Here is a 9,777-nt window from a genome sequence, read left to right as displayed (position 1 = left end):
CTCATGGCGCCGTTGCTGTCGCCACCGCTACCGCCGCCGCGTCCGCCGCCGCGCGATCCGCCGCCGCCGCCGCCGCCGCCGCCGCCCTCACTGCCGCCACTGCTGCCGCTGCCGCCCTCGTTGCTGCCGCTGCCGCCAGACACCTCGCGCGCAGCCGCGCCGCCTGCTGCGTCCACCTCGGCCGGCGGTTCGGCGGAGGTGGACGTGGATGGGGAGGAGGAGAGCGCCTCTGGCGACGTCATCCGGTCCCCAGCCGCACCCACCTCCTCCTCCTCTGAGGCCGCCGCCGATGGTTCGCCGTTGGAGGAAAACGCTTTGGCGCCTCTGCCGCCGCCGATGGTTCGCCGAATTTCGCGCAGCTCGCGGACGCCGTCGCGGCTGACGGTGATGATGTGCACGCGCTTCTCGTACGCCTTGCGCGGCGCCTTGGGCTTCCTGCTTCGCCGACCGCCTCCCGCCCAACCCGTCCGCCTCCGCTTCTTCACAGGTGAGACATCGCCGCCGCCGCCGCTGCGGCCGCCACTGACCGGGCGGCCGAGGATGGCGGCGGCCTCCGCCTCCGCGTCGGGAGACTCGATCAGCGACATCGCCGCGTACACCTTTGGCGCGTCGATCCCCGGCAGCAGCACATCGGCGCTGTCTGGACACCCGGTGGCTTCGACCTCAGAGGTCGCGTCCACCCAGCAGCTGCGCTCGGCGCCGTAGCCGAGCCAGTGCACCCAAACCTGCCCGCGGCGCAGGGACTGACAGGAAGAGACGAGGGCGAGCTCGTCCTCCATTATATACGCAAGACCCTCTCCAACGAGCTTGCGGCGCTGGGGGAGACAAGAGGTTATCGCTGTTGGTGTGACTGCCGAGGATCGAGGACGGGCTGTGCAAAAAAAGAATTTTTTTCATGCGCCGCGATGAACGTGGAAATTCAGCCGTCCTCCCATCCCTCCCTTGGTCTGTTTTCTTTCTTTCTTTCTGGAAATTCAGCTGTCAGAATAATGTCACGATGCATCCGAAGGGGACTCCAGCGCCGGCATCATCCGTAGAGGCACGAGTGTTCGAAGAGAGAGTGGACCTGAGCAACAACATGACCTGGAGGCAAATGATCGGAGTGGGAGTCAGAAATGTGGTCCTTGCGGGAGGGGAGCTCGATAGACTCGAGGGGCCAGGATATGCAGCACCGCCCTGCGGTCTTTGTGCAGGGTTCTTTGTGGGTGTGGTCGGCGACTAGCCGGGGTCGTCCTCCCGATGGGGGACTAGCACTAGCCGTCTTCCACATGGTCCCTCGGGTCCCTGCTGCTCCTAATCTCTTCGTACATCCTCCTGCTGATCTCCGCAACGTCCTGCTCCCTCCCTCGTCTCGCCCTGCGCGTTTGCTCCGCCTCACCGTCGTCTGCCCTGCGTCGTCTGGTGACGGGTCCTCCATAGTCGGTTGAGGTCGCCGCCCTCCTCGTGCCTCTTCCCAACGTTCCCTCGGCGGTCGATGCCGTTCGGTCCGCCTCCGCCGTCCCCGGGTCTGCCCTGCCCTCGTCTGCACTAGCTTCTGTTTCGTCATCACTGGCGCCTCTCCTCTTCCCTCTCCCCTTCTTGTATGCTTTGCACATCGCTCATCGCGTCGATTCCTTTTCGCGTGAGCACCACCCTGAAGCTCGCCCAGCAGCTGAACCGCTCCCTAAGTCGGAGGAGCATCATCAGTCTCACCCACTTCGCTCGCTGCCCACTGTCTCCGCTCCCTCCCGCTTGAGCTGCCTCGCGGCCCTCGTTCGTCCCACTGGCTGCTGGCCTGTCTGCACGTTGCCTCCGTTATCCCTCCTCCTCCGCGACTCCCTCAAGGCCGGGCGGACCTCCTTCCACCCAGCGAAGAGCTTCCTGGAAAGAGGAACTTCCTCAGCCACTCGATGTGTCCTCTCTCTTCATGGCTTTTGGTTACAAATTTACGGACTTACGGATTTAGAGCCGTAATACGGATCGGGGCCCCCCTCCCTCCCCGTCATCCCTGCTCTAGCGGAAATTTTCTGTATATCGTGAATGATCGCCGAGTATCGCCTAATATCGCGCAATATCGCGCAATATCGCGCAATATCGCGCAATATCGCGCAATATCGCGCAATATCGCGCAATATCGCGCAATATCGCGCACCCTCGCCCCGGCGGCGGTGACGGTGACGGTCCGAGCATTTCTTTGTTTTCCGGTCGCGCTTTCCCTTAGGGTACCCCTAGGCTTAAAAGGGTGGGCCCTGGGGCGCCTGCGGCTTAAACGGCTTAAAACCTGCCATGGCAGGTTTTAAGAGCTGCTGGGCCGCCGATTCCTTAAACGGTCTTAAACGCTTAAACGGTGCGGGAGAGCTCCCGAGAACTGTCGATGGTCCGGGAGGCTCCCCGGTAGACGCCGGAGGCCGGGAAGCTGGCTACAGTCAGCTGGCACGCGTCCCCTATGCGAGTATGGCTCCCGCCAGTGCACCAGACTTACAGATGTGTCTTCAGTGGCGGGTTCGTGCCTAATAACGGCAGTATTGGAGAAACCGGCGTGGAACCCGGCGACGCATGCCGGCGAGGCCGATTTTCTTAAACGGACTTAAAAGAGGGACCCCCCGTGCCTGCAATCTCTTAAATGACAATTTGAGCCCCCAAACCTCCTCATTTCTTAAAAGGTCTTAAAACAATCCGGCCCTCAGAACCCTAGGGGTACCCTAAGCGCTTTCCCGCCGCCCACCCGCACCTCTCTCGCACTTTCGGCGCCCAGGACTGACACGTGTAACGCTTCACGCGCGTCGCTGAGGCGTGCTGTGAAGGGCTCGCGTGATCGCGAGCATCGCACAACATCGCCATTTATCGCATTTTATCGCCAAATATCGCGCGGTATCGCGGTTGCGATATTGTGAAAAATTTTCGCTAGGGCAGGGCTCCCGTCCACCGCGCCCCGGCCGTGAGACGCCCATCTACGAATCAAGTTGGTGCCGGAAGCACAATACACCCACAACTGACCACACGCCGCCCCCGGGCTCTCACAAACACTTGTCGTGCAGCTCCTATCATCTCCGCTCGGATCATCTCCCAGGGGGGGCGGTGCCACAAATATCACACGCTCAGACGCGACACGGCTCGACAGCGCCGGGCCCTAGTACGTACGGCGATTGTACAGGAGAGAGGAGTGTACAGCGAGGCTCGGCCCTCCCGTCGAGGGCTTACCGTTCTCGCACCTTGCCGGGGGGAAGAAGAGGGGGGGGGGGGGGAGAGGCCCGGGCGCCTCTGGCTGACAGCGCGGTCGACGACGGCGGAGGCGGCGAGGAGCGCGGGCTGGTGCCTCATGCCTCGGAGGGTCGCCGCGACCATGCTCGGGTAGATCGCGTCCCAGATCCCGTCCGAGGCGACCACAACCTCGCAGCCCGCCGCAGGCACGGGCACTGTCCGCACGTACGGCGTGGGAAGAATGAACCTGCCGACGTCGGCATCGCCCACGCTGCGCGCCTGCGCGACGCCGCCCGGCCACAGGCGGAGGGGCCCCGCCGGGTCGCCCGCGCGGTTCTTCGCGTGCGCGAGGTGCCCCCCCATCCCTCGCACGCGCTGCCTCTCCGGCTCGGAGGAGTCGAGCCGGTGGTCCTCGGTGAGGCGGCTGGGGCTGCCGGAGCGGGGCACGAGCCACGCCTCGGAGTCGCCGAGATTGCACACGCTGAGCTCGAGCCGCGCCAGGTTGAGCGCGACGATGGTGATCGTCGAGCCCGCAGTCGTCATCCCAACCACCTCCTCGTGCATCCGCTCGCACGCTGCCACGCCCGCGCGGAGCAGCGAGGGCGCAGACGGGTCGCCCGCCGCAGAGGCGAGGTAGCAGTCGAGCAGGTGGTCCCTGCAGTGCCGTGAGGCCTCCCCTCCTCCGTGGCCGTCGGCCACGAGCATGACGACCACCTCCTCCCCCCCCCATACCAGTCTTCGCGAATCGAAGCAGTCTTCGCCCTTCAAGTCGCGCTGCGCCTCAGCGCACTCGCACGTCCAAGGCGGCAGCAAAAGAGGGAGGGGGCTGACGCCCTCGCTGCACGTGTCGCTCGAGGAGAGCGGGAGCGGGTCCGTCCCATCCCTCAAAATTTGCTTGTCGGGTGGCCGCCCCGGTCCCCTGTCCTCGCCTTTGAGACTCTGACAATGAGGGAGGTCGCCTTTGAGGCCGCCTTTGAGAGGTTTGATCGGAGAGGGGGGGCGGGCGGGCGCGGGCGGCGGCGCGACGGCCGCCATATCGCCAAACCCCCCCAGCTGGTCTCTCTCCGCCTTGTGGGGATTTCCCACCTCCGACACAGCAGTGGAGACGCCAGGCGCATCTAGGGCGCGATAGAGCTCTATCTGTTTTGGGCTGGTCGGGCTGGGTACAAGCTGCTAGGCCGGGTTTGAGCACCGACGAACCGATCGCGGAGATTCAGCAGTAAATAAATAAAGAGCTCCATGAAGCATGATGAGCGACGCACGAACACAGAGGCAGTCTACAGCGTGCACCCCGCCCCGCCCGCTCGCAGGGCGTCTGGGCGTGCATCACAGAGACAAAGCACAACAGGCACTCTGCATGCACATTCCCCCCTCTCCATCATCTCACTGGGAGACGTCGGCGGTGGTGGCGGTGTGACCGATCGAGCTACAAGAGGAGCTTGTTCAGCAGGATCTTTGTACTCGTTTATTCACGAGGCGACCCCGAACCGTGGGTGGTTTAGGTTCCCTACCCAAGCTCAATTTTATATACCTACTGTGTGAATTCGCGGAGCGAGGAAAATTTTATACGGAATACGTCCATCCATTTTTGGAGCTTGGAATACGGCGTATTCCATGGAATACGTGGAATACGGGTGGAATACGGCAGAATACAGGCCTCTGGGAGGTCATTTGGAATACGTGGAAAACGTATTCACACAGTAGGTTTATATAGCAGGGCCCGCCACCTGCAATCTCTCGCGGAGACATTGCAGGCGCTCGTGCGAGCCCTACCGCATCCGAAAGTCGCAACTGAGGCGGCGGGACCCCGTGGTGACCCAGTGGAGCACTCCTTCGCCACTCGTCATAAGTTTTTTCGGTTATGTCCGATGGGAGCGGGCCGCCAAAACGCTCTCGACGAGAGCCACAAGAAGCCGTTCGCACACAGCGTCGGAGAGAGAGATTTTCAGCGTCGGTCGAACACGTTGCTAATAAATAAATAGAGCGGGCATCTCCTGGGGAGATTGGGCAACAACCCGACTACGGGCAGACCCCGCCCCGCTCGGGAGGGCGTGCAGCACACAGCAACACAAGACATTGCTCCTTCATGCCGGCGGCGCTCGCAATTCTTTAAATTTGCATATGCGGCGTCTGGCGTACTAAGGCATTTCTGCACCCCACCTTGCGTCCGGGCTGGTCTTCGTCGTCGGCGGAGGCGCAGGCGGACAGTGGCTGAGGCGGACGCGCTGGCGGCTCCTCGGCCACCATGCCGTGGCCCTACCGCAGCGCCCAGGCCGTCAAGATCCAAGGGGGGACGGTGCCGGTCAAGCCAGATAAGCAGGCTCTGCTGGACGGCGTAAAGGCAGCGTATACGCAGGCCAAGCAGAACGCGGATGCCGCCGCGGCGGCGGCCGAGGATGTTGCCAACGCGATGAAGCAGCTGGAGGATGACGAGGAGCTCGCGCTGCTTAGAACCGACAACAAAGCCGCGATCAAAGCCTTGACGGCCGAGGAAGCAAAGAACGCACTGAACATGCTGCACCCGGACACTCTGGACACCGCGGCGGCGCCGATGGGTAACCTCAAGGTCATGCCGACCGACATCCTGCCGTTGGCGTTGTGCGACCAGGACTGGGTGGATGAGATGGGGAAGGTAATCATGGCGGACGGCCGGCCGTATCTCACCACGTACCAGCACGATCAGCTGGTGTGCACTCGGAGCACCTCGAGTGCGATCTGCTCCCTCCACCCGCGCCACAGACCGGGCCTGCCGCTGTCGAATAGGTGCCCTTCTGCATGTGGTGGACCATCTCGCGCTTCCCCGAGTTCCAGGGCCAGCTTGCGGCGAGCGAGATGCCGTGGAAGGTCCCGTGCCATACGCTTCGCCCCCCCACCCCTCGTGTGTGGTGTGGAGAACCTGACGTTGCCTCGCCTTAGGCCGTCCCGGACGATGACGGCCACGTCCTCGGCCGGCCCTTCGCTCCCCAGCCCATGCTCGCCTCGCCGTTCCAGAACTTCCCCCTCGTGATGCCTTGGATGGGCTGTCGCTGCGCGTGGCCCGTCTCTCAACTTGGGTACTACTCCATTTGCTGGGCGCGCGCGCGAGAGAGAGAGAGAGGAAGCGCGCGACGGGAATCTCCACAATACGCTGTGATCTGCACCTCTTGTGTGACAACTCACTGGTGTGAGCGCCCCCCCCCACACACACACACATCCCGAGTTGAGACGTACCGCACACACCGTGACACCGTGCAGTCTCATACGACTCTTGCAGTCTCATGCGACTCAAGCCACTCGATCTCACCCCACCCCGCTCTCGCCCGGTGACGCCTTCCACGGGGCTTGCGCTTTTAATGCCGTGGGACTCCTTCTAGACGTGGAGTCGCGAGGGTCGCCCCCCCCCCAAGGTGTATGTGTGGAGAAGCTCCTTTTCTTTCCTTACCTTCACAGGCGTGCGGTCTGAGCAAGTGGGTCGCGCTGGCGGTCGAGATCATCATCACCTGTATGGAGCTGCTCTACCTCGACACGCTCCTCCTCCTAGAAGCGGAACACGGAGTCTTGTATTCCAACGAGCGCTCGAGAGGACACGTATCCGGATGCCCCCCGACATCTCATAGAGCCGCGCTCGCCTCTGGAGAGCCGCGCTCGCTGCGACACCTCATACCTCAAACCGGATGTATTCAGCTGCTCTCACTGTCTTCGTATATCCCTCGTGTTCACACGGTGCTCTGAGTACTCTGCACGAGGCCGTCTTCCCGCCCTGAGGTCGGTGTGCGTATCCACCGCGAAGGCTCCTCATGCAGCGCTTCTACCAGTACGCGCCCAACTCGCGCTCCTGGGACTACATTGCCAAGCAGCGCTCGCCCCTCACCATCCGCGTCACTGAGGCGAGAGGGGTGGGGGGGCGAGTTCAGGGGGGGGGGGGGGGGAAGCACATTGACCTCAGTGGGTCTCTCCTTCCCAGGTGGTGATTGACTTCATCTTCATGCCCCTATTCATTGGTGAGCGTCCTCCCTCTGCTCTTGCACTCTGCTTCCGCTGTCTCCGCGTCCCGTGTGCTCTTACTCCAACGTACCCCCGACCCGCCAGGACTTCTCGCGTTCGGTTCCGACTCCAGCAAGAACCTCAACTACTTCGAGACGAAGACGATGTACCGCATCCTGCTGCGCTCTCTCTCGACAAAGGAGGCGGGGCAGACCTTTGCCTACTGCACCCTCGTCACGTGGTCTGTGCTCACCGAAATCGGGTCTGTGATCTTCCCGGTGAGCGTATATAGAGGACGGGCCGTGGGCGGATCCGGCCTGCGCACTCTGGCCCACTCGCCCGGTTGCGCACTGCAGGCGTACATCACCTTTATGGCGCCGGTGATCTTCCACGTCGTCTACTCGGGCGAGGTGCTCACAGACATGGCCAGCTTCATCCTCCTCTTTAATACGATCTTCGAGTTCGAGCAAAAGGCGTGTACCTCCCCGCTTCTTTGCTTCGCCGCCTCCCCGCCTTCTCGCCTCCCCGCCTCCCCGCCTCCCCGCCTCCCCGCGCCTCCCCCGCCTCTCCGCTATCCCAGCGGGATCCCGACAAGCGCGCCACGCGTCCATACTGCACTACGCCCGTCCTACAAGCTACACACACGCACAGACACCCACACCGCTCACCCACGCGCACCGGGCCGTGCACTTTGAATGCCGTGGGGCTCCTGTCTTGTAGACGTGGAGTCGCGAGGGTTGCCTGGCCCTTGCCCCACCACCTTGTGTGTGGAGAAGTTTACCTGAACTGACCTTAACTCACCTCCCACAGGCTCTCTGGCTCGTGCAGTTTGCCGCGTGTCTGACCGAGGAGCAGCGCACCCTCACCACCACGTTCGTGCAAGGGCATCGCGCGAAGGCGGAGATCCGCGCCGTCAACCAGGCGTACCTCTGGTTCGCCTTTATCGTCATCTTCTCCATCTTCCTCACCTTCAAGAGCTGGTTCTCCATCCTCTGGATCTGGGTCATTCCCTTCTCGATGCTCTACTACACGATGGTGACTCCTCTCAGTCTCCCACACCGCTTGAGTAGTAGAAGTAGGCAACCTTAGTTCCTGAGCCTCTCCTACCGCGTCCTCTCCCCGCCGCGCCCTCTCCCCCGACGCATCCCCCCCCCCCCCCCCCCCTCCAAACAGGTGATCCACTCCGTGCCGTACTGCATGAATGGGTGGACGGCCTGCCCGGGGCACACGATGCCGTGCATGTGCTTGACCTTTGCGCTGACGTCGCTCACCATGTTCAGCCTCTTCATCCTGAAGCACGGCTGCTTCATGTTCCCGTGCCTCTGCAAGGAGGAAGTGCGCGGCTGGCGCCCTGTAGCACTTGCAGCCCTGCCACCCACGCCCCACCTCGGCCCAGCCACCTCGGGCCATCTCCCACCTCGGGCCACCTCGGGCCACCTCGGGCCACCTCGGGCCACCTCGGGCCACCTCGGGCCACCTCGGGCCACCCACGCCCCACCTCGGCCCCGGCGGGCGCCTCGCTGAAGCCCTGTCGTGGCGCACACACTCAGCGGTGCCGCCACCTCTTCGCCCCCACCCAGGTCCCCGGCTGGCTCTTCTTCCCCTCCTCCACGGCGCTCACCTCGCCGCTGCGAGGCATCTTCGAGACGTCTTGAACGAAGATTCAGTTAACTATCAATTGTGACAACGACTACTACGACTAGGTATCTTCGACGTCAACCTGTGGTTCTTCGAACGGCCCGTCACGCGGCTGATCGACTGGTTCACCGCAGCCGCGTGGGACGACGACTGCCGCTGGGAGCCGACGGCGAGCAGCTTCAAGTCGCAGGCCTTCATGTGGCGCGTGTGGCGCGTCACCGGCGCGCGCCCCCCTCGGGCCGGCGTCGGCTCTCTCCGCTCGACGCCGCAACGTCGCGACTGTTGCGACCTTAGGCATCGGCCCCGATGAGTGCCTCAAGCCTACATACGGCGGCTGCAGCGACCCGTGCGCGCGCCACGCCGCCCCGGGCGCGGGGCGATGCAGCACTGCCAAGCTGACGCCCGCTCGCCTGCGCCGCTCTAGGTGGGAGAGGGACGACACTCTGGCTGATGAGGAGGTGAACGGCGGCTCGCTGGGGACGCTCGGCGGCTTTGACAACCAGCGGCAGGGATGAGGCCCCCGGTAAGCGTCTTTTCTTTATGTAGCATTGGAGGTAGGTTAGGGCCAGCACCGCAGCGTGTGATGACCGTTGTATAGTGTGTACCATTTGGGCAAACGGCGCGCGATACGAAAAGGCGCAGGGCGAGGCGGATGGAGAGAAATAGGAGTACCGAAAAGGCACGAGTGGAGGAGGGTGGGTGGAGCTGGAGGGACCCTAGGTGCGCGGTGCGGACGACACGAGGGCGAGATGTCAGATGACGAGCGGCTTCGCAAAGAACGCTAGCTATATGGGAATGCGTCGTCTCTCGTGAAGGCTGGATTGACAAGCATACGAACAAACAATAGAGGCGACGGGAGGAGCCGGCAAAGTGGATGCAGTGACGTGACCCCCCCCCCCCCCCTCTCTCTCACACACACACAAATAACGGGCTCCAGGCCCCAAATGATGTGTGAGTGTTAGAGTTGTTTGGTATTGCTTAAAATACCTCTCTCTC

General features: G+C 63.0%; 3 protein-coding genes across 3 annotated transcripts in view; 1 reads left to right on the top strand and 2 right to left on the bottom strand.

Moving 5' to 3' along the window:
- The window catches only part of EMIHUDRAFT_468947 (hypothetical protein), a gene marked incomplete at both ends in the record, with an annotated part of 3,767 nt that extends 2,988 nt beyond the window's left edge, over positions 1-779 (bottom strand). The window contains one exon of the mRNA XM_005779224.1: positions 92-779. Within this exon, the coding sequence (XP_005779281.1) occupies positions 92-779 (688 nt within the window). The remainder of the gene's footprint in view (positions 1-91) is intronic.
- A 2,146-nt stretch (positions 780-2,925) lies between these two features.
- EMIHUDRAFT_468946 (hypothetical protein) lies at positions 2,926-4,215 on the bottom strand (the record flags this gene model as incomplete). The annotated part of the gene is made up of 2 exons (XM_005779223.1): positions 2,926-3,191; positions 3,428-4,215. 2 exons carry the CDS (start codon positions 4,213-4,215, stop codon positions 3,110-3,112), a joined length of 870 nt encoding a protein of 289 aa, XP_005779280.1. The 3' UTR covers positions 2,926-3,109.
- A 1,107-nt stretch (positions 4,216-5,322) lies between these two features.
- EMIHUDRAFT_443349 (hypothetical protein) lies at positions 5,323-9,412 on the top strand. The gene is made up of 14 exons (XM_005779222.1): positions 5,323-5,866; positions 5,944-6,024; positions 6,097-6,252; positions 6,610-6,686; positions 6,950-7,046; positions 7,124-7,160; positions 7,249-7,421; positions 7,500-7,616; positions 7,954-8,178; positions 8,317-8,478; positions 8,724-8,778; positions 8,847-9,002; positions 9,076-9,127; positions 9,206-9,412. Exons 1-14 carry the CDS (start codon positions 5,426-5,428, stop codon positions 9,294-9,296), a joined length of 1,920 nt encoding a protein of 639 aa, XP_005779279.1. The 5' UTR covers positions 5,323-5,425; the 3' UTR covers positions 9,297-9,412.
- The last annotated feature ends 365 nt before the right edge of the window (positions 9,413-9,777 follow it).

This window comes from Emiliania huxleyi, assembly GCF_000372725.1.
Source record: "Emiliania huxleyi CCMP1516 unplaced genomic scaffold EMIHUscaffold_234, whole genome shotgun sequence".
Taxonomy (NCBI): domain Eukaryota; phylum Haptophyta; order Isochrysidales; family Noelaerhabdaceae; genus Emiliania; species Emiliania huxleyi.
The sequence above is the reverse complement of the archived record's forward strand: the minus strand, read 5'-3'. Positions and strand labels throughout refer to the sequence as shown.

Excerpts from the sequence above, each read along its gene's own strand:
- EMIHUDRAFT_443349 (XM_005779222.1), top strand. The coding sequence starts at position 5,426 with ATGCCGTGGCCCTACCGCAGCGCCCAGGCCGTCAAGATCCAAGGGGGG. Across the intron at positions 6,253-6,609 it reads GGTACTACTCCATTTGCTGG|GCGTGCGGTCTGAGCAAGTG; the intron begins GCGCGCGCGCGA and ends TTACCTTCACAG. Across the intron at positions 8,179-8,316 it reads CGATGCTCTACTACACGATG|GTGATCCACTCCGTGCCGTA; the intron begins GTGACTCCTCTC and ends CCCTCCAAACAG.